We start from the raw sequence: 24,319 nt of genomic DNA, 5'->3' as shown, positions 1-24,319 counted from the left end.
CTGGAGGAGTGTTTACAAAAATGCTATTATACTTTTTCAGTGTTAAAGAATCAGGAGTGCTTTTGGTTTTAATTTCTTTCTTAAAGCCAGCCAATTTTTCCTTCATCATGCAGTTTGTATCATCTCCCTGAAAATTACTTTACAAATCAGCATGGAACGATTGCTGGACACACGGAGCCATTGTTCCCTTCTCTTTTGGTAACAGCCATGTGCTTTGGGGAATAACTGGCTGTGCGCTGCAGCACTGCTAGAATTTGGTGTGTGAGCACTGTGCCAAGGCTGGGGATGCAGTAACCTATACGCTGTGAGTGCCACAGTCCACAGTTTTAATTGCCCTTGGTGCTTCATCTAGTTTTAACTGCCCGTGGTGCTTTTTTTTAAGAGTGAGCAGGCATTCTCATGCCTGTCTCCAAAGGTCGATGTAATGGTGCATGTCGCTTCTGAGGACCAGCATGTACCTCTGGAGCCTTGGTTGGACAGAAAGAGAGTCCACGGATCATCCCGCACAAGTGTGGTTTCCAACAAGCAGTTGGGCTCTTAATTAGGTTTATCTTTGTCAGCCCATAAACCTCATGTTACGGGTGGATGGAGTTGGAAGAGTTTTATTGTTAATATTAGTAGTAGTTTGGCACTGATTGGAAGGCAAGGCAAGCTTGGAGCATTTTAGTTGTTAGGACAGAGCTCCAAACAGCTTTTTCTGGTATAACCTCAGTGAGGGTGAAGTAACAGTGTTCCTAGGAGCACCACAGCATTGGTTCTGGCCAGAGGAGAAGTCATCCAGAAACTTCAGTGAGGTAGTTGGTGAGTCTTCATCAAAGATCTTTAGATGCCTAGTTTTAATAGGAATGTAAGTCTGGACAATCTCAGGTGAACAGTAAAAGGAGAATGGAGGACGAAAGTGTGAAAGGAGCCTGGAATGCTGCCTTTGCTTCAGTTTCACAGCACTGGCTGGTAGCAGAGTCTTTAAAGTAACACTTTTGGGTTTTCTTCACTTTTTAGCTTTATTGTTGCTAGTGTTAAGAACTTGTTGCAGATAGTAGTGCATGGTGCAGCTCAGCTTTTCCCTCCAATAATGTAACGTGACACTGGGCCTCATTTTGTCATTGAAGGAAAAGATAATCCACATTGTGGTGTACATGGATGTAAGTAGATAATATCTGGGATAAAGTGGAATGGTACAGCTTTTGGGGCATAGGAGGAGGAACGAAAGTATGCCTTGATGAGAAATGTGCCTCCGCTACAAGAGTCTGTCTGTCATTATTTTAATATTTGTTCTTTTTCACTCCTCATCATTTTGGAGTGTTCCTTGTCAACTGTGAGAATCAAGCATTGTAGTGTAGAACTTTCCTCCTGTTCTTCCAAATGTTGCTAGCAGGTTCCAGGAAATATATTTGCTCTCCCATGAAAAGTTTGGAACCAGTTGTGTTTAAAAATCAGTAGTTTTTCATGGAAACCCATTGGAGAGGACAGACATGGAAACCACTGAGCGTTGCACCTCTCTGGTTTGCAAGGCTTAATATTTACCCTTTAGCATGCAGAAATAGGATGTAGTGGGAAGTGAGAGAGAATTAGTAGATGAGGCTTTCTTTTGTTTTTTTTTTTTTTCTCCAGGACAGGAATGGCACTGTTTCATGGGAATATAACTCAATATCAAAATATTTATTAGGTTTTATTTTAACCGTAACAGCAAGTAACCATAACCCAGCAAGCTTGTGCTTTAAGAAGAGTAAAAACGAAAGCCGTTAAGTGGAACTTTTGGAATAGCTGTTGTCTTTTTGGGCATGAGTATTGACTTGTTTTACAAATGGCATTAGAGATGTTATTGTGACTTACAGTTTTGTTATTGTTCATATTTAGTATGTCTCACTTCTGAAAGTAAACTCAGATATCTGTAAAATCAGCAGCTTTTGACACTTTCAGAGCAGAAGCGTTCAGAAAACTATTGTTTCTTGGCTCCAGCATGCTAAATTGGTTGGAGTTGTTTTCTTGGTGATGCATTGCTAATTGTAGTGAAATGGCCAAATGAAGAAAATAAAAGTTGTCCAGTCATAAGGAAACTATTTCCATGAATCTGAATTATCTGGGAAGAGCAGTACATGCCATGTGAGAGCCAGCCAAGTAAAATAAGACTATTTAGTTGTTCTGTTTATGTTTTTTGGAAAGTAATCCATTCTAAAGGAGCTCTACAAGAAGTACTTTTAGCATATAGAAAAAGAAGTTGACATAACTATGGCACCTCCTTTGTGGTGGTTTTATACAGAACGCGTTAAATGAAGAAGGGGTGAGGGAAGTGCTGTGTGATTCATGCAGGACAAGTTTGAACCCAGCCAGTTTCTTGGATTTAGTATAAATATTTATGGCATTGAAGGGGATTTTTTCTTTTTTTAATATGCTTCCTTGTGCTCTGGATCTTTTAGATGTCCTTCTCAGACATCTGGTGTGCATTGCTGCTTGTTTAACCCCCACCCTTCACTTCTCATACTGTGGCATCTCGGAGAGCTGTAGCAGTCAGTCGCTCTGTGGTTGATGTAAATGGGATCTCCTAGAGCTGGCTGGCAGACTGCTGATGTGCACACTTTTCCTGCTGAATCCTCTAAAACCAGTGGCTGCAGTTACGAGAGGTGAACACTTTGCTCTTGTCTTGCTGTAGGCATCGTACTGAGCTATTTACCAAAGGGGTCAAAACCAGGAATTCCAGCATTAGCAGTGATGGTTACAGATTCTTGGCTAGTTTCAAAAACCTTCCTTATCAATGTTATAAAATCAATGTATCTAGCTCAGCTCAACTGCCAAAAAAAACTACCTTCCTTTAAAAATCCTTAAAAGTCCTAATTCCTTGACAGTGACAGCTTTGAGGTACTTGATACTTATTGGCTGGTCTGTGGATGTACTGAGGTTTTCTTTGTAGTACAGTAAACTGAACACTACCCTATTTGTTTTCAAGTGTTTCTCAATGAGTCCATTTAGAAGCAAGTATGGCAACAAACATTTTAATACCCATTGTAACGTAATTATGTGTGTGTGTGTATGTATAGATACATATATATATATATAATTCTCTCTGTAGAATCCTAGTCCTCACAGAAGCCTACCTTCAGTAGTGAACGTTAGAGGGGAAAAAAGAGCTGGAAAGAGTTAAATTCACAGAAATAAGGGATAAAGTAGACAGCAGCATTCAGAGTGCCTCGACTTCAATAAATTGCTGTAGCTGCTAAACCTCACTGTGCTGTTAGTGAGCAGAAAGTGTTTTTACCTATTTGTTTTGAGATGTGCAAAAAATGCTGTACTTAATGAGCTTAGCGGATTAAAAACTCGGACACTTAAACTGAGGATACATGACCTAGATGCTCTTTGGTCAGCAGTCATGGAGCTTTTGGGCTAAAACCTGTTGTGACTGTAATTCTGATATGTAGTGGACCTGTTCTAAGTTGAGGTGGTGAAATCTGTTTTGATGGAAGTAGCTGAGTCTGTTGAGCTGGTACAAGGTACGAGATCCTATGAAGGATAGCAAGGTGGAAGAGTTTTAAGTTCCCCCATTTGAGCCGCAGGACCTTTGCAGGTCTGTCCTTTTATATTTGAGGCCTGTTGAGTTGCATAGAAGGAATGTGCCCACTTATGCTGGCAGTTAATTTTATATTCTCTTCAGAAGATGAGCTGGGATAAGAAACTTCAATTAAATAGCAGTCCAACTGTGGTCATGTCACTCAGGCATGCTGATAACCCATTTCTGACCTAAAGCAGTGCTTCCAAACCTTTTTAATTAACACAGTATCTCACTGCCCTGAGGTGCTGTTTGCTTTCATTCAAAACTTCACAGTGGTATTTAATAGAGTGCCTGCTTAATTATGGGGTGGAACATCTTTAATGTGTGATGGGGGTAGAGATCTGCAGAAATGTTGAGCATGTACATCATTCAAGTAAAATGGGGAAGAATTAAACAGGTATTTGACAGAAGAGCGGTATCATTGTCATGTAGTGAGAGATTTAATCGTGTGGAGCTAGTATCCTGTGAGTGGTGTGTCACAGACACACAACTGTCATTTTTTGTTACCGTGATTTTATCAACGCATCCGCACTTCCTTGTCTGTTGTGTGTTTGGTCAGGAATGAGTTGCTTCTGCAGCTTAGAAATGAACAAACAAGGAGCCTGGAGTTAAGTTAATCAAAGGGGAGATTCAGCTAGAGACTAGCTGGTATAGGGGGGGAGGAAGACAAAGCCCTAATTAAAGGGCTTTGAAAAGTGGGGTGTACCTTTAGTACTGCTCACCCATTCCAATCTCGTGACTGTCAAGATAAGTTCAAAAATACGAATTTCTGCTTGTTCCTTGCTCTTCCAGGAGTTCTGGAAAACCTGCCCTCAGTGCCCAGAAAACTGTGAGAAAGGCTATCCAGGCAGCATGTCATTTCTTGGGAGCAAACACAATCCCTCCCTCTAGCTTTCCAGTCTTGTTCCCCTTGGACAGAACATGCGTTTTAAGTGACCCTGCAACTTGGCCCCATAAACCACCTCCTTCTTGTGAAATAAACAGTTCAGTTATGACTTAGACAATGCTTCCATCTATCCCTTAGCATCATGGGGTGCTAGATGCTCCCTTTTATCTTGCTGAATCTTTGGCTATCTCAGTCACTGGATAGGAGCATTAAGTCAAATCCATTATCTTCAGTCCTCTTCAGGAGGAATTAATAATGTTCTCTGGTACCAAGTTTTCCACAACTGAATCTTCTAGTGGAACAAGGGCTTTTAAGCTCTTGCACTCTGTGGTTACCTGACATTTTTCTGTGGATCTCTTCATAGCCAGTTGTTTTCCCAAGAAAATCACCTACCTCAATTGCACATCATGAACCGTGGGTTAAAAACTCCTATGTCAGAGGCACAGAATTAGTTTTCTTTTTCCTGAGTGGTAGCATGTACCCATTTGTTTTGGAAAGACAATCCTTTGGGCAACAGTGGCGATATTTTTATGTACATTTTCTTATACGAGCACCCATGCTCCTAGACAAATTATATGTGACATCCGTTCCTCTCCTTCTCAGGAGCCACACCGTTCTCTGTGCTCTTCTAGAAGATGAAGCCCTTACAAGTTTTTGGTTATTAAAACACTACATGTGAGCATCATCTGAAGGCTGCTCTTGGGTTGTGTCTCAATGACACAGAGCCAGTGGGCTGAAGGATCTACATCACCCAACCTTGTAGTGCTTAGGATGAGCTTGAATTCATTCTCTTCTACTGGCTGAGGCCCTGGCTGGGTCATATCTCAGCCTACTGCCATCAGTTACAGTAAAACTCTGCACGCAAGGAGTTGGCAAGCTGGCACATCCTCCTCATTTTCTATGTAAATAGCATGATCAAAAGACTATCTTGTTTTCATCTGAATGCCTCATGTAGTTTGCTGTTGGATTCAGAGTGCTTGACTGCACAGTTGTTACTGCTCTCTTGCTTTCCCTCTGTGGAAGGGATTTTGGAGCCCATTTTGAAGGACAAAGGGATGTTGTTCTTTACAATGGATTCTTTGTGGGAGATGGGTTGGAATTGTTCTGACGCTCTGTGGATTAAAGTCTTCAATATTCTGCCCATCTTAGTTGAAGGGGCTCTGTGTTCTTAAATACCATGAGTCCATTTCAGACAGGCTGCAGTCAGGTAGCAGAAAGCCTAAACTGGGATTCAAGTTTTTCTGGAATTCCTTAGGCCAAATGGCATTTGCTCATTTCACCTCGGTTTAGGAAGACATCCCATTGGTGGCAATGAAGGCGGCAGCAGCAGCTCCTAGTCATGTGTCCACGTGCATGTGATGATGAAGGCTTGTCTCCAATGCCATCTCCTCCTGCCCTGTGGCCACAGTTTCTGCTGTTTGGCTGCTTGGCCACATGCCATGTGGGGAAGATACCGTAGCTGAGATGGTTTTGCTTGTTACTGTCCTTGGGTTATGTTTCTAACTTCCCATCTTGAGGCTACTTGTGTGCTCCTAGTAGGAATCTAGTCTGGTAACACAGTGCTAAGCTTTGCAGGACCTGCACACACTGCAGTGCTCTGAACAGTGACCCTCCTTCATTCCAAATCCATTCCGAAGGGAGCCACCCACGCGTGTACATCTTTTGCTAGCATTTTGAATTTATTTGCTTTTGTGTTTGTATTTGAAAAATACAGAACTTATATCCCCTGTCTTGAGGGCCTTCTACCTTTCAGGTAGGGAACTTTGGGAAAAAAAAAAAAAAAAGATGGGAATAAAAGCAACATTGCTTGAAAGTGCAGTGTCAGATTTCACAGTTCTTGTAGAAAGCTCATTTTCTTGATGCTCTAAAATTTTCCACATGTAGCATAGGAGAATAATGCGAGAAAGGGTGTTTGGAGCATGTTTATAGCAAACTACAGTAGAAGCTTTCAGTATATCTAAAAATAGGCTCCAAGTTAAATAAGTGGAACATTTTTTTTGACCTCTGCATAGCACCTTTTGCTTCAAACCATTATGAAACAAACTACAATTTATTTGATTTCATTGTATTATGACCCCGTTACAAGCAAACATCTCAGAATCAATGTTTTAAGCATGTTTGCCCTAGAACATGCTGACTGTGCTCATCTCCACAAGGAGCATTGATAACCCGGAGCAATAGTCTGTAGAGTTTAATTTATGTCATAGGGTCATATCCATGAAATACCAGCCAGGCAGAGCAGAACGTGATGTTTCAGACCACCTTCTGTCTCCATTGCTGTCCACTGATAGAAACTATCAAAAAAGCCTCAGAAGGAGGGTAGCAAATATTTTCTGTCTGCTTAGGAAGAGTTACTCAAATTTGAGCTTTCACAAACTGAATTTCCTATTTGTGTCTTTGCTGTTGCATGAAAGTACATGGTTGTATCATTTAGTATGTTGAAATATTGCTTAAGCACCCAGTCTAACAATTTTTTGTACTATGACCTTGCTGTGACTTTGATTTACTTTTGAAATAGATGGCAGGTCTGCGAGCTTTGACTGTTCCAGCTAAAAGACAGAAAGCCTTTGATCAGTTTAGCTTTCATGTAACACAGTAAGTCATTTAGCTGGGTGACGAAAGAGCACCTAGATCTGGAAAGCAGCATCATTCACAGCTACAGATTGGGCAAAGAAGAGATTCAGGGCAGCCCTGCGAGGAAGGACTTGGGGATGCTGGTTGATGACAAAATGAACATGAGCCAGCTTCAGTGTGCGCTCGCAGCCCAGAAACCAACCGTATCCTGGGCTGCATCAAAAGGAGCATGACCAACAGGTCAAAGGAGGTGATCCTGCCTCTCTACTCTGCTCTTGTGAGACCTCACCTGGAGCATTGTGTGCAGTTCTGGTGTCCTCAACATAAAAAGGACATGGAACTGCTGGAACAAGTCCAGAGGAGGCCACGAGGATGATCAGGGACTGGAGCACCTCCCGTATGAAGACAGGCTGAGGAAGTTGGGGCTGTTCAGCCTGGAGAAGAGAAGGCTGTGTGGAGATCTCATAGCAGCCTTCCAGTACCTGAAGGGGGGCTATAGGGATGCCGGGGAGGGTCTCTTCATTAGGGACTGTAGTGACAGGACAAGGGGTAATGGGTTAAAACTGAAACAGGGGAAGTTTAGATTGGATATAAGGAGGAAATTCTTTCCTGTTAGGGTGGTGAGGCACTGGAATGGGTTGCCCAGGGAGGTTGTGAGTGCTCCATCCCTGGAGGTGTTCAAGGCCAGGTTGGATGAAGCCTTGTGTGGGATGGTTTAGTGTGAGGTGTCCCTGCCCATGGCAGGGGGGTTGGAACTGGATGATCTTGAGGTCCTTTCCAACCCTAACTATTCTATGATTCTATGATTCTGGAAAGCAGCATCTCCAACCTGTTGACTCAGTCATATTTCATTCACAGGTCTTTATTGATAGTGTTTTTACATCTTTAATAAAACCACATCACACTGATAAAAGTGACTCTCTTTCTTTGGGAACTTTTGAAAATCCAGAAATTTAAGAGAACGGCATTATAATAGTTTTGCAAATAAATGAAAGGAAGCTGAATTCTGTGTTTATTATTTAAACTTTGCATGGTGGTAGTTTTAATTGCATATCCTGGAATTATTGTCTGTGTTAGGAGTTCCTGTAACCACCTCTGTGGTGTTTGTTTCCCGCTGTCTCAAGTGTGTGTCCCAGCAGCATTCCAGTCAGGTTATGATGTGAAGGCACCAAGACTGGTGGGACTTAACGTCTCTTCATGAGTCTATGCTACAGGCATCTGCCTAGAGCCCTTTAGAGTTCAGTTGCATGGAGGAGGAAATATGACCTGCCACTGAAGAAACTTGAATGGTTAAGTTTCAGTGTTACTGTAAATGGAGTGTGGTGTAGAGATACACCAGGACTCCTTCTAGTACTTAACAATGCTGAATGTTTTTCTTGGGAGCTGACTGGATCATGTCTTTTTGCTGCCCGGTAAATAATGTGAAAATCACTGTTTCCTGCAGAAAATGTAAATTATGCTTCTCCCTTTGTCTTCCTTTTTCTTTTACACTCTCACTTTGTTTGGGATGCCCTTGTTGGGTCATGCTGTTCTGCACCAAATAAGTCATCTGTATGTAGCCTTCTACGTAGGAAGTACTATTAGTCTGAGGAGTAAAGCAGTTGTATGTCCATCAGCTTACCCAGCCAGGTATTGTCAGTCCTGAAGTACCTAATACAGTGCTGTAAGTTGATGCTCTTTGAACAGTTCCCTCTTTATGTATTGGTATATCGACTGTTGTGGCTTTTACCTGAAGGAGGATTGTGCATATCTGAGCACATACAATCACAGGACAAGGCCAGCCAGTGAGTGACGATGTACACGTCTAGGACACTCTACTCTTCTGTAAGTACTTTAGGTGTCTCTTGCGCACAGAGGCCCATGTCCCTGGGCAGGGCTGGGTGGCCCAAGTGCCGCGCAATGTTAAGACACATCCTGCTGGTGATACGACACATGCTGAAAACACCAAGCTCTGCTAGACTAAAGAATTTAATTTTATTCCATGCTGCTCTTTTTGTGGCATTATCTGCTGCCCTTCTTTGTATGTCATCAGTTTCTGGCCTACTTGCCACGGGTACTCTTTCAGTTGGTATCTGGGTAGCAGGGTGAAGAGAATTTGTTTCAATCATGGTTTAAGTGGTCAGCAGAGACTTATGGTTATCACGTAGTTTGTAGAGCTGAAGCAGTTATCAATGTAAGTCAGTGGATGTAAGAGAGTGTACGAATGTGCTATTTTGTGCAGTTATGCTTTTACAATAAGAAAGAATTCAAGATGAGAGTATTTCACAGTACAGTTGAAGGAGTAAATACAGTTAGGTTTGGGGAGCCAATTTTGCTGTATTCTGCCTGTCACAATTAGCATTTTCAAGACCTATTAAGTTGAAATCTGCTTTCAGCTGTGCTGCTCGGCTCTGATTAACAGTATGTGATTTTTGGAAGGATCCTCAGGCAAGCTCTGCAAGTGGTATCGCTGTCCCTAAACTCTGGCTCCTTCCTGTGTGCAGGCCTTTGAAAGGAAGAGGAGGAAAAAGTGGGTGGAGGTGATTGAATGCAGAGGTCACTGTTTTATGTTCTTCTTGCCATGTCAAGCATAATGTGTCCCTTGTTGGCAGGCATGGTCAGATGGAGGAGCCAGAGCAGAACAGTCAGTTTAATCACTGAATTTTGGGTTTGGCCGTGGATTTTCTGGCATCCATGTGTCTGCACAGTGGTAGCCAGAGCTTGGTTCCAGGAGTGCTTTTCATATATTTTGTAAATGGAGGAGAGCAGGCTTTTGCCAATTTTTCTGTATGTGTGTATGTGACTTTTTGGTTTCCTAAATTAGCTTTTTGTCATCTTGCAAGAAAGTCAGTAAGATATCTGTGAGATAAGTGAATCACTAAGCTGGCCGATGAAAGAAATCTATCAATTATAATGAGAACTATTTGCAAAGCCTGATTCATAGCAGTGTTTTATGATTAGGCTGTTCCCATTAATATTTAACTTTCTGTTGTTCCTCTAGTTTGCAGTTTTATTATGCTCTCCAGGTAGGCTGTTTTATATGCTCTAAAGGAAATACAGACTACTGTGACTTTGTCTGCGGTGTTTGGTGGACTAATGCCCAGAATTACATTTTATTTAAGCTCAGATCTGTGATAGAAATAAAGCAGTGGTACAAAATGATGGGTTCACATAAGGGACTTGGAGTGGGGGTTGTAGAAATGTTCAGTATCTATATAAATGTGTGGCTGCTGCTTCTTGGGGTATCTTTTATTGTGAACCAGAGATTTATCACTCGGGAGTCTGGATTAATTAATTGTCTTTGGGCAAGTAAGTGAAGTAAATCTGCCTCAAATTACGCACTCTTAAGACTGTCTGTAGTCTATTTCACGCAGATTTAATTTCTAGGGAGTTTCCCAGTTTCAAAGGTATCAGTCCTCTCACAACATATAGCATGATGTGAAGTAATACTCAAACTAGGCAGCTGACGACTTCTGCGGATTAATTCTCTGGTGCTGCATTATGATTCTTTTGTTTTGATAACTTGTTTTGATGGCTTGTTGAATTGAGTAATTTGTGGTGACTTCCGTGCTTGGTACTTGATATCTCAAATCATGTGCTTTTTGTGCATGAATTGGAAATTTTATGCCATTTATCCCAATTTATGTTGGCTCAGACTGAGATAGTGGAAGAAAACATGCAATAGTTCATAAATTCATTCCAGTCTATTTGCAATTTAATCTCCTCATAACTGTTAGCAAATAGGAATAGAAAATAAAAGGCATTCCATTTTATAGTGTCCTTTTCACAGCTATGCAGCGTTTCAGCATTAATGTTTCGTGTGTCGTGAGAGTTCAATTTTGATCTTGAACCAGCAGAGAAAATGCCCTTGAACATCTTCATGTGCTGTTGATTCCTGGGATGTCTGGCCCTAAGAACATGAGGCACCTCCTGTTTCTAATGAGCCTGTGTTTGCATGGAGGTATTGGAAAAGTTAATTAAAGGTGCAGTGCACATTAATTAAAGTCTGTTAAACTCTGGTGCCCATGATTTTATTAGCTAATGGAGTGGCCTGAGGTCAGGGTAATTTAATCCAAGACTTTAAAGGTAAAGTACCCTGTTGACAGACACCACAGCCAAGAAAATTTTCTTTAAAGTTTGTAAATGTGTCATGAATTTACTCTTGAGGACAAATCCCTTTGTCAGATGCAGAATGGAGACATAAAATCGGCGTTGGCAGTGCTGGAATTCTCTTTCAGGGAGTTCTAGTTTGATCTGTCTTAAGGTCTGTATCATGTCAGTCTTCATCTGGAAAGATGAAGCCTTTTGTTTCTGGACTGTGATTAGTGCTCGGATTTTAGGCACTAATAGTAGCCAGCAGGGAGAGGAAATTGGGAGGGGGAGTAGGATATGGTAGCCTTGTCTTAGTGCAGCCCATACTGAGTTGCTGGGTCAGAGAGGAAGCGAGCTTGCTGCCAAAATGGTGTGTATTTTTTTTCCCCCAGCCTTTGGTAACTCCTGGAGTTCTCAGACATATTCGGAGCCTTCTCTGGTGTCCTGCTATCAAATCCCCACTTGTAAAAACATGACTTTTGCTGTTGCGATGTTTGCATTGCGCGAAGGTTTCAGGAGGGACGCAGATATTGCTGACTGCACTGCAAGAGGAACACAAACAGTGCGGAAGACCCACTGTTTACAGAGCACTGTCCTGGTGGTGTACGGGGCTGACAAGGGCTGTGCTGGTTTTACAAACGTTTAGTTTGCATGTGTTAATGCGAATCCCTTTCACATCAGGAGCGTAGGCTCCCGAGTGGTTAAAATAAAGAACATTCTTGCTGACTGCATGGACTTCTGTCGACTGAGTGCACTGCTGCGGTACTGCTATATAGGCAGACACTACGTCACGTTGATATCTTTGTTTAGCTTGTCTGTGCTTTATCATGTTGCCTAACAGTTTTAATAGAAAAGAGAGAGGGGAAAAAAAAGAGACCAGTATGAATAGTTGTAAGTAGAAGTATCTGAAAGCAGCAGATCTGGAGTGCCTTACACCAGCTGCACACTGAAACAAAGAGAAGTATTGAGAGAGGCACAATAAATGTGTTTGCTATCTCTGCTTTCAGTTGCAGTGCAGACTCAAGCCGTCACAGTAATGAATTTTGAAGCCTGGAGTTTGGACTCGGGGAATTTTATAAAACACAGTTGTTTTATCAGAGTGTTGTCTTGCCAGCTGTATGATGCGAGTCTGGTTACCATGGAGTGTGGTCAGTTGGAGGAGACAAATGGAGTCAGTAAAGCAGCATTCTGTGTGGTAGGCTCTGCTGTGGTTTCGCCCTCTGGTTTAAATTGAAGTTTGGTAAGGAGGAAAGTAGTGGGGGAGAGAAGTTGCCTTTTTATTTAAATAAAAAGCAGTTTTAGCCTTAATCAAACATACAGGCCACATGAAAACTCGTGGTGCAGTACGAATACAGTATACAAATGTGCAGTTTATCCCCATAAACAACACAGAGATATTTTTCCTCTTGATCTTGCCCTGTCATCTGGCCTCTCTTGTTTAGTATTGTTCTCTGCTTGCCTGTTGTCTTCAGGGTGGGCTGTACAAGACACTGAACACTGGTCACTTGTGTCTTCTCATGAGGAGGTGCTCAGTTCTTGCCTGTTCTGTAGGAGACTGAGGATGTAAGAGCTCTTGCTGCTCCTGCCTGCTCACCACTGCCATCTGTTTGAAGCTTTGTTAGTTAGATTAATTGTGGCCAAATGGCCCTGTGGTGCTGTGGAAACACTGGATAGTTTGGTGTGGTTACCTGAAGGCACTGGTATCCCCTGTATAATTACCACGTTTCCATACAAAGGGGACAGTGTATTACCAAGTTCGACAGGCTTTAATTTGAAGCCATTTCTTTCTTTGCTAGATTTCTTTCAAATGGGTTTCTTTAATTCCAACATAAAATAGCGATGGCACTTTTACCAGAGTTTGTACTCAAGCTGGGTGTTAATACAGAACCATAGAATCCCAGCTTGGAAGGGGCCTCAAGGATCATCTGGCTCAGCCTTTCTAGGCACAGCATGACCTAGACCAGATGGGGCAGCACCCTGTCCAGCCCAGTCTTAAAAGTGTCCGACGTTGAGGAACCCACCACTTCCCTGGGGAGATGATTCCAATGGCTGATTGTTCTCTTTGTGAAAACCTTTCCTCTTGTGTCCGGTCAGAATCTTCCCAGAGGAATATCTATAGATGGTGGTGTTACCATCCACAGAGTAAGAGGAATGTGTATATTTAATTTATTTTACATTTTTTTAGGGACACACACACACATCTCTCCCCCCCTTGAGGTAACTGTATAGAATCAGGCTCTTGAGAAAAGGAAAGGTTTCTAACAGCATGGAGAGCTCGTTTGTCTCTTGTAAACACCAGTGTTAGCATTACATGGGTATTTAAATTGCCTGTGTTCCCATGAGGAGTTGCTCAGAAGTCAGTTGGAGTTAAGTGCCTGCATGGAATTTGTGATTCCTGTAATGGAATTTTGTGTTTGAGCCTCCAGAAGTGATCCGAGGTCCTGCAGAGAGAAGTGTGGCTGCATACAGGTGGGATGAAAGCATCGCAAACCGTAACGGATCAAAAGTTTTATCTTTTGACTTTGGTCTTAACTTATTTTTGTCAATGGAAGCGAGAGAGGTTCGTCACTAGAGAGAAACTGGTATGATGTGGTTTACATCTGAAGTTTAGAGCATGAACACTATGTAGGGGGAGGTTTCTCCTGGCAAAATATAAAGGCTGAACACAATATTCAGAAATTTTACTGATACAAAGATTATTTCATGAGAGGCATTTTTGCTTAAAGCTTCTCCTGTGACAGTGGGGCAGTTGTGGCGCTTCCCATGTAACACTTCGGGTGTTAGGAACAGGAGAGGGGCTGGATGTCTGTCTCGGAGCATTTGCAGTAGAGCGCAGTTTTTACTATTTAAAGCTGAGATGGAAAGTTCCTATTTAGATTTGGTGCCAGAGTCTTTAATAGAAATCATGAATTATGGTGTATTATAGGTCGGTGTATATTTGCTAGTTTATATTATGCGGACTAAATTGGCAAAATGCTTATTTTTACTGGTAAACATTCAGGAGGTTTTTTTCTCACTCGTTCCTTTTCCAACAAGACACTGTTTGTCGTGTGTGGAATTAGGGCAGCATTTTATAAATCATCTGTCGTGGCGATGATGTGAAAGTGTGGTGGCATACAAAGATTTCCATTGTCAGGTACTGCAGATGGAGTTAACTTGATCCTAATTTTAGCTCTGGAAATTACGGCCATGTAGAAAACAAAATGTGTCTGGCAGTGTAGGAAAAATACAAATTCTAAACTCTAGCAAAAGTGGCTATTTCAGGGGTATTACCAGACCAGGTAACCCTGGTTAATTCAGCTCCTCTCCAACCCCCTTATGAAGTCCCAAAAGCATTGTTTTAACATCTTTGAATCCCCATGAGGTCTAAATACGACCTGTGGCTGTAAGGATGTGACTTGTAGTCAAGTCCATAGCTGCTGGTGAAGCAGCATTGTGCTTTAGTGAGACATTTAATTGAAATGGGAAAAGTCCTGTGTGCCTAGTAATGCGATGGGATGTGTTTATGTGCAAGCTCATTGTATCAGTTCAGGAATTATTCCTACGCAGCTCCCGCATGCTGTGAATGGCCCTTTCTGGTAAGTGTAGATTTATATACAATTTATAATCTCCTCAGTACTCCACCACCGGTGTGCCTAGTTGAACATCAGCATTCTTATAGTGAAATGTCAGTCTTATGCTGAAGAATTGTGCTGTTCTGTTCAATGCTCCAAATATAGTTTAAAAGTATAGAGAAGGATGTGTAAGGACAAACTTAAAAATCTACATCAGCAAGTTGCAGTTTTCTCCCTAGTTTTTGCCTTGCACAGTTATATACCAGAGAAGCTTGGTTTGGACAGCGTTTCACAAAAGGAATTGTTTGAACGTTTGTTCAGTTTTAGATCTTGAATATTTGGCATCAGTGTGATCTGTAGCCCTGGAATTTATAACCACAACCATAAGAAAAGGAACAGGGCTTATTTCAGTGCGAACAGTCATGCTTTGCAGAATGAGGTAATGAAAGTTCAGTGTTGGAGCTGCAGCTTGTAAGAAGGAATGCTTCTGAATAAAACTGCTGTTGGAAAGCTGCGTTAGCTCAACCTTTCAGATTATCTGGGGTGAGTTGACCCCTCTCTTACTACCTTTTGTGAACTGTTTGTTCCAGCATAAAACACTGGAGTATGGTTTATGATACTTTATTTCTCTTACAGCCATGTTAAATGTGCCTGTGCAGACCTGACATCTGTTTAGGAGAGTTTTGTGCAAGAATGTTTTCAGAGAGCATATTGTTTTACCTCTCTTCTCCCTGTTGTGTTCATTCTCACTTGTCTTCTTCCTGCAGGTGAAGCAGCCCTAAGAGGTGAGCCCAGAATGCAGTCCCTTCCAGTGTCCTCTGTTCTAACCAACCATCGAACAGGCCCTCCTCCTATCAGCCCCAACAAGAGAAAGCTCAGCATGGACCAAGGGGACGACGAGCTAGACTGTGAAAATGACCACGTTTCTAAAATGAGTCGAATGTTCAACCCACATCTGTAAGTGTCTGGCTTCTGTTTCCTCTGCTTCACAGAATGTAATGCTGTCCTCTTCATCTCTGTGTGTGCTAAAATCATACTACATCCAAAACTTCGGGCTAGGTTTTTCCTTTGTTCCAGTCTGTCTGGAAGATCTGCACAAAGGCTGGTGTGATTAGGTGGGTCATCTTGTTTTCTTTTGTTTTCATACAGCATGAGGTAACAGGAATTAGCTCAGCTTAACTATTTATAGTAAAATACGTATTCACCTCGCAATTTCTGAAGTATTGTTCATTTGTTCTGCGTAATCTGCTCCTTTCACTTCCCCTGATTCTGAGCTCTGCACTCTCTGCTGGTGGGGGTGGTGAGGCAGGAGGAGGAGAAACAGAAGTGCTTTGCATTTTTTTGAGGCCAGGATTGTGAGCCAGCTGCTCTGTAGTCTGCCTTGACAGCTGGGTAAGCTGCAGTTGTTGCTAAACATTACTTAAAGGATCGTGCCTCAGCTCTGACAGTCAGATGTGGAATTTTTCCTACAGGTAAGGTGTAGATGAGTTAGGTGCATGTGTTGGGTAATCATCAAATGCCATTCTTGCTCTGTTCTCATTCCTGGGAATGCAAGTCTGGTTGGCATGAAGTACAGGCTTAGAGAATTCCTTTCATTCTTGACTGGAGGAAGTGATTGGAGCGGTTCAGCAGTCCAGGGCTGCCTGATAGCTGTGTGCCTTTCCCTGCTGCCTCAGCTCCTGCAGCCTCGGCATTCCTCGCATTCCATGCTGCTGTGGACTGTTGTGTTCAGTCATAAGATGAGGACGGAGGTATTTAGCCTCAAATAAATCACCACAGTGTTAGTCAGAGGCTGGGCCTGTAGTCTGCAGTCTTGGAATTTGTTACAAATCAGGAATCCAGCACTGAAGTAATGCAAAACAATAGAAGCTCACAAGCAGAGGGGAGACTTCTCATTTACAGCATACCTTGTTCTTTCTCCTAAAAACTTAACTATTTATAGCCTTTCTCTGGAGCTGAGAATGCTGGCACTGGAAAGAACTGTGTGCTGCATTTCTGCGGCATACATACATGACAACGAAATCTGTGGCGTTTTTGAATTGGGTGTGTTTGGATTGTGGGAAAAGGTGTTATTTTCTTTAAAACCCAATTGCTGATGACGGAATCAAGCATAGCTGGCAGTTACGTGCATTATACCACTTTATACAGTGGTGGCCATAAAAATAATGAAGTCTGAACGAGCAGACTCATGTGTGACTAAGATTCAAACCTAAAAGACAGGGGCAGCTAGTTGCTTTATGATTCCCTCAGGTGTATTTGAAGGCTCTCTGATCATTTCTGGTATGGTATGTTTTTACTCAGTAGATTCTGTGATTTTTATATATGGAATGTGCATCTTTTCTTCTTTTAATAAAAAGCACTGGTTGTCTGCACAGTGTTCATGTTCAATTGATTTCAGTTAAGCCTGCACATGAATCCTAATCTGAAATAGCGTATGTGAGGCCATCTTTTTTCTGCTTTATTTTGTAAATTAGATCTGGCCATATGAAAATACACTTTCAGCTGAATATTGCAAAACCTCAGACTTCTGTGATGAAGCTGAAATAACTGAATATCAATGGATTTCAAATACAAGGAAAGTTCACGTATGTTCTCTGAATTTTACTTCCCTGCCACCACCAGTAATGAGGTTATTTTTTCGAATGGTTTTCATGTTTTCCCTCTTTTTCGGATGAGGATGTTCTGGCTTAACAATAGAAATGAATTACTCAAACTGTGTGCAGCTGTCCTAAAACTGTGTGTTTTGGGCATGGGAAGCATGTTGTAGAAGCTTGACTTGTTTATGCTGAAGACAAGGCAGTAGATTTGGGGAAATAAATACTTAATGGAACAGAATAATGGGAGCCCCACTGTAGTGACTTGGAGGTTTAGAAGTATAAGTTTGACAACATTTGGTTTAGAGACCCAGCTCCATAAGAGATGTGGAGATGGCATGGTACCATTGCTGGTAGCAAAGGCATTTTGTGTGCTTCAGACTGTAAAGGTGAAGTTTAGAGTCTGCATTTTGAACTTTTCAGGACAAAGTCCCTGAAAGCATGGGATGAATGAGTTGGTGCCACACAAACTGGGCACAGCTGCCCTGGTCTGTGCTAGGGCTACATCTTTGCTGTGTAGTGGTGTTTAGATGTCCAGGTGGGCAGATCTTTTTCATTTGGAAGACACAAGGTTTTATCACCGCGAGCAGCTCCTGTTCAGACATTTGGGTCTGTGGTGATGTTGGTAGAACTCTGAAGCAGTTTTGTATTAATTGTCCACCAGCACATTGTGGTTGGAACGTCACTGACCAGAGCAGGAACTGTGTGCTGTGGTTCATTGTAAATGGTAGAACCTTTTGTTAGCAAAACTCTTAGGTACCAGCACCCTAGCATCTCAGTGGGAATAAAGCCATTTCAGTGCTTTGGAAGCATGATGAGCGATCCAGTGATGGCAGCCTTTAGCTTGGGAACGGAATGCACAGAGATAGGCGCTGCTCAGGTGTAACTCCCCAGTGTGTCGTCTTTGATGTGTACTGGGGTATGTTTACTTCTGTCATGGAAAACACAACTATTGACCTACAGTCTCTGGAGCAGAGTGAATCAAACGGCCTGGCAGTCCTCCTGTGTTTGTAAAGTATGTCATGGAATTCCTGTGCAGAGAACAATTTATCAAAGGCTCTGTTTTTTCAGGGGAGATAATACTCAGCTGTAGGATAATAAAATACCCTTGAGACCTTGTGGATGACTTTTAAAAAGGCAGTATGTGAGGCTGCCTGCCTTCCTTACAGCAGCATACAGGCTCTATTTATACAGCTTCTGTGTTTTCATGGCTGTAGAGATGACATCCATGGCTCCTTACTTGGGAAAAGGAATGCTTCCACCCGAACTTAAACCCCGGCTATTGTCATACGAAACTGCTTTATTCGCATTTTACACTTTCTTGTGTGTCCCTCAAATGTTTTACTTAAATTGCACTGGCTAAAGTATAATCTTGTTGAAGTAAAATGTGGGGTTTTTTACCATACTTTTATTTTCTGGTGTTCTGTAAAGAAGCAGCGAGCTTATTGTCAGCGTCGAGTTGAAACATGCTTTTCTTTTAGCGTGTGTAACGTCCCTGACACGGCCTGGGTTTACAGAGGAGCGGTTCGGGAGGTGATCTGTACAGGAATTCGAGTGCGGGTGCGCCGGTACGGACCGCGGCCGCGGGAGCGCTGTGCCTTTAAGCGAGGGCCGGGGCCGAGCCCTGCGCCGTTCCCGTCGGCCGGCCGGCCGGAGGCGTTTTCCGCTCTGCGCCGTGGAGCTGCAGACAAAGGGCTGCGGGCTGACTGCAGCCGGTCCGCGGCCCTGAGAGGCCTGCCGGGGGCCCCGCGGCTCCTGCCTTACCGGGCAGCAGCGGCGCGCTGGGTGTTGCGGGGGAGTGGCACTGGGCTGGTTTAGCTGCTCTGGTTTCGAGTAGGAAGTAGCAAATACACAGCTCTTAACTGCTCTTCGGCTAGGGACAGTTGCAGCTAATAGCATAGAATCATGGACTCGGACTGGTTTGGTTCAGAAGGAACCTTGCGAGTTCATCCACCTCCGACCCCTGCCCCGGGCAGGGACCCCTTCCACTGGAGCAGCTTGCTCCAAGCCCCTGTGTCCAACCTGCCCTTGAGCACTGCCAGGGATGGGGCAGCCACAGCTTCTCTGGGCACCCTGTGCCAGCGCCTCAGCACCCTCACAGGGAAGAGCTTCTGCCTAAGAGCTCAGCTCAGTCTCCCCTCGGGCAGGTTCAAGCCATTCCCCTTGTCCTGTCCCTACAGGCCCTTGTCAAAAGCCAAATAATTTGGCTTTTTCTTGTAATAAAAGCAAGGTCTACACATCAGAAAGGCAGTTCAATGTATATTGTGTAAGATGATGTTTAGTTTGAAATGTACCCCTATATCAGACCCAGACACTTCTGATGCACATTCTGGGTTTTCTTCACTTTTATTACAGTGAACAATCTTGGCAAATGTGATCCGTAAAGCTGAGCTTGATTCCCAGAGTTTGGAAGCTGCTGTATATTATAAGGTTTTTACCATGACTGTTCAATGGAGTTTGCTTGCTTTAATGACACTGTCATAGAAATTATCCTGACATCCTTTTGACAGTTCTGCCCTAAGCTCTATGGAAGGTTCCCTGGACTCGAAGACCATGGGGTAATTCAGGTTAGACCAGGCTTCAGGAGACCATTTCATCCAGCTTCCTGCTCAAAGCAGGGTCAGCTCTGTCCTCTTCAAGCTTGTAGTGGCTCAAAGCAAGGAATTTTGAGCTAAGATCTGGAGGACTCTATCCCCGCCTCCTCTTTCCACCCTCCCTGACCCTGGCGGAGATGCCATGTGGAAGTGTCCTGCAGAACACCAGGTCCCTGCTGTGGTGGAGGCTGGCTCCAGCTCCAGGCAGGGCTCAGAAAGATTTAGAACTGGGTTGCAGAGGTAATGTGGCAGTTGTCAGATAGCTCTTTGCTGTAACTGCTGCTTTTTGGGTTCCAAGCTCCGTGGGGGATTAAGAAACATGTTTACACTGTCTTTTTATTGTGACAAATTGGAATTGGAAAAAAAGAAAACCCCAACACACAGAGCTCAGAACACCTAAAAGGTCTCTTCATTTGCTTGCGTGCATCTTCACTCAGTTCTCTTGGCACAAATATGCCTTTGAAGTGTTTTAGGATTAACCTGGTGTTTGCAAAACAGCCCTGGTGAAGCTGAAGTCCTCCCTGTAGTCTCTGGAGCTGTTACAGTGTGCCTCCTGTTGATGACTGGGCAAAGGAGCAGGGTTGGAACTGCTTTTCCCATGTTTTCTTCTTTCCATGTGTACGTTGCTTGAATGCTGGACCAAATCAGATATATTTTCTTGTTTATTAATAGAGATCATGCATCACACAAATACTCTTAAATTGTTTCCAACACACATACATTAACTTGAACCTTCAGACGCAGGCTTGAAAGAGCAAATGTATCTGAGTTAATATTTAACACTGAGTTTTGCACAAGTTTTCATCCAAGGGAGAATTTCAGAAAGCGCTCAAGTCCCTTTTAGTTCGGGAGCGGGTAGGCAAACACATGTGAACTGGTTGTTAGGAGCAGTTTCAGGGCTAAAAGTTGATGGATAGCTTATCAGTCCTTCCCCAAAGGACCCTATCTGTCAGAATATGGGTATATGTCTGAGTACTTGAAAAGTCAGGCGATGTTAGCTCAAGTGTCTCTTCTTGCCAGCAGCAGGGGTTTGTTAGCTAGCTCCAGCATTGAACACCAATCCAAAGTCTGATAGCTAAGCAAGAGAAAAGAGCCAGTAACATTTAGAGACACATTCTAGACGTATATCCTAACCATATGGAAACCAGGGTTTAATCTCGCTTCTCATTTAACCATTTTCCCAGATGTTTCCTGCAGCTTGACAGATGTACCATTTACTAGAAAGTTGCGCTCTTGAGAATTAGAATGTTATGGACACGGTTGCTATAGACAATGGTCCTGTAAGGATAAGATTTGGAATAAAACATTACATTAATTTCTGGTTGAATAAGTAAGTTTTTTTCCCCAGACTGAAAGCTCTGGCCTGGGCAGTCTCCTTTCATTTTCTCTTATGTTGTAATGTACTACACAAACACCCAGCTGGCTTTAACTCATTCCTGCAGCATTGCTGAGTGCTGACTGGACAAATGGCATTATTTCTCAGTGTTGAAAGGTGAATAGTATTCCTGTGGCTATTTCTAGCTGTACCTAAGTCGAGTGACCTTTATGTTTCGTGTCGAGCTGTGCCAGCGCCGGCAGAGCTCGACACGAAACATAAAGGTGATATTTCCATTGTGCAGCATGGCCACCCTGCAGAAAGCAGGATCTGACCGTCAGTTAACAGGGTTTCATCCCTCGTGTTGTGTGGCTGGAGTACAGAATGCCTGATTGGAAAGAAAGAGGGGGGTGGGATGAGTTTGGTTTAGCCATGAGAAAAACCTCCCGAAACATCTGGGGAGAAGTCTCGGTGTGCTGCAATTACTGTTCCATGTAGTCTTTAACGTGGCACAGATCTGCAGTTCCTGTAGGTAATGGAGTGGTTGCATACTGCAGTCAAGTTAAGGTTGAGTCATATATTCCTGTAAAAGTCCTGTCCTAAAAGGCTTTGTCTGTCAGAGCTGTTTGTGGGGTGTGTGTTGGAGCTGCTCTCTGAACCATAAGAAATGATACTTCATGAATCTGTTTTTAATTAGTAACTTTTAGGATTCATAGATCAGGACTTTAAAAAGAGGGGGAATTAAAGCCCCCAAACACTTCTGCTTGTGATTTGCTTTTTTTAACTGGAGTCTCCCTTAAACAAGAAGTTGCTCTGAGAGGATACTGCGGATTGCAGAATTCAGTGGTTAACTCGGGCACATTAACTCCAAAGTGTCCTTTCAAGCCTGCTACTGTTGTGGTCAGTTTGGTTAATCAGCTCTTGAAAGGAGCTGTTTTACTGTATTCGTATGAATAGTTGTACAAGATATAATGAAGCTGTTATTGTATTTATAGTGCTTCCAGGGGGTTAGGTAACTCAGATTTTATTAGCAATAACAAACAGTTTCAATACACTTTTAGTGAAATCGTTATTTTATAAAACAGCCCGTGAAAAGAAATCTTGTCAGCTAATGTTACATTGTGTATCGGATGGATAGAGACCATCATTTGTAAGCTTTCATGATCCAGGCCCTTTTCCCTGGGTGATTCTTTCTCATAAGAACCACTGAAGCTGGAAAAAAAAGCTCTATCATCCCATCTCCTGACAGTCTGACACAGTTAATTCCAGCACTGTGACCTTGTTTCCAGAGACTGGCTTGTACTCTTGTATTACTCTTAGTAATAAACGTGCCATTCTCAGGTTGTTGGGATCTTTCACTTCCCACCTGATCTATTTGACGAAGGTGATTCATCAGCTCCTCTACCATGAGATTCTACTTGATGTAGTCTTTCAGGTGACTGAACTAAATAAACTCCTGTAAACTTTGGAGAACTTGGGGATCACGGATTGCCTGAAGCTGGTACTTGGTATAACAAAAAATAATTCCGTGTCAAGCACTGAGTGAGGAATGAAAGTATTTTTCCAAATAACATGGGGAATATTGTAAGGAATAATGCAGCAAATACAGTGAGAAAATGTAACTGCCATTTTTTATTTCCTCTAACAGTTCTGCACAGTTTCACCATCGAGTTTCACCACCTTCAGCTTTTCCCAGAGCCTACAGAACAGCCTGATGTCCCCTGGCGATATTGAGCACACGTGTATGTGGTGAATCTTGTTCCACTAGGACATGCCCTGCTGCTGTCTGGATTTTATGTACAAGCTTTCTCCTGACATTGGCCCGTAGTTTTCTCTGTGTGATCATAAATAGTTCTTACAGTATTTTCCAGTGACTCAGTAGAAAAGGTTTGTTGCATGTGCCAAGTTTGACTTCAAAAGGATTTTAATATGACTGAATTATAAAAGCTGCACGTGACCCAGCGCATGAATTGGTAGAATGGAAGAGGAAGTGTCTGCCAGAGGTGTTTGGGTGGGCGCTGCAGTTAGGTACAAATTATTCATCTTATAGCTACGTCTGAATCTTTCCAGTAACCCCCCTGGCCTTCCAGCTGCCTTCATGGAAGACTCTCTGCGCTTCCCTTGTACTGTCAGATTTTCCTCCTTGTTAGAAACTTTAGGGAAGGCTTGGAGTGTCCCTTTAACCTCATTTTTTGTATCCTTTGCTTCTCTGGATGTTTTTCCCCTCCAAGCCATTCCAAGTGCCTTTCATACTTGAAACAGTTCACGCTTCTGCAGGGATACATTTAGTTTCCATTCCACGGGTGAGTTGCCATTCTAGATGATGTTGTTTGTTTCAGTATAGGCAGTAGCCTTACTTGCTCTCCAGATGTGGACGTTGGCAGGCTTTGCTCTGTTTCACTGGCTTCATTTGACTTTCTCAGAATAAGGCTTTTGTGCCTTCAAGTGCCCAGATATGATGTTGACTTCTGTGCAGTTTAGCTTTGAGCTAGAAATGAAACCTTAGTTCTGGGTCCTAACTGGCAGCCCTAGCATTGAGTTTCTGGTGTGTGCTGACACGTCTGAGTTTTACTGAAACTCTCTCCCAGAAAAGGGGCTCTCTGGCACGGTAGCACCAGCACCTTCTAAAGGCAGACCGCATCCTCTGCTGCAGCTGAGATGCTCACATCTCCTGTCTTTTGGTTTTCACAATTGGTAGAAATAGTTTTTCACTTCTGTGTGTTGTGCAGGTTTTCCCAAAGGCCACTGTTGCTCTTTTGAGAGTTACGTGGTAGGAGGCTGGATCAGGCAGATTGTCAACATTTGGTTACTTCTGTCTCCTTTCCAAGACGGGTGCTGTTCCTGCTCTTAGACAATAGGTAGAAGAGGGAGGCCAGTGGTGCCGCATTGCAGGTCAGAGGACCAGAAGGTTTCTTCTCTTTGCCTAATGCAACTGGCAGTAGCCAGAGTATTTTTTGCCCTCAGTCTTTGAAAACTAAATCAGAGCTGATGGGAGTTGTACTGAGCTTGGTGTCCACCTAGGTACAGTTAAACACAACTTTGAAGGGATGAAATGGGCTTATGGTTACCCCTTAGAAATCGGGGTGCATTTTAGGAAACTTCATATAATTACTGCAGTGTCTAGTTGTACCAGGTCACTTGTTACTGTGGTAATACTGAAATGCTGGAGGTTTCTCTTGTTCTAGCT

General features: G+C 42.9%; 1 protein-coding gene across 2 annotated transcripts in view; it reads left to right on the top strand.

Moving 5' to 3' along the window:
- VGLL4 (vestigial like family member 4) overlaps nt 1-24,319 on the top strand; it is a 76,881-nt gene that overhangs the window by 38,141 nt on the left and 14,421 nt on the right. For both annotated transcript variants that reach the window (XM_065687729.1, XM_065687727.1), the window contains one exon: nt 15,397-15,586. In XM_065687729.1, the coding sequence (XP_065543801.1) occupies nt 15,397-15,586 (190 nt within the window). The remainder of the gene's footprint in view (nt 1-15,396; nt 15,587-24,319) is intronic.

This window comes from Lathamus discolor, chromosome 7 (genome assembly GCF_037157495.1).
Source record: "Lathamus discolor isolate bLatDis1 chromosome 7, bLatDis1.hap1, whole genome shotgun sequence".
NCBI lineage: Eukaryota > Metazoa > Chordata > Aves > Psittaciformes > Psittacidae > Lathamus > Lathamus discolor.
Note: the sequence above shows the minus strand (reverse complement) of the source record. Positions and strands in the feature narration are given on the sequence as shown.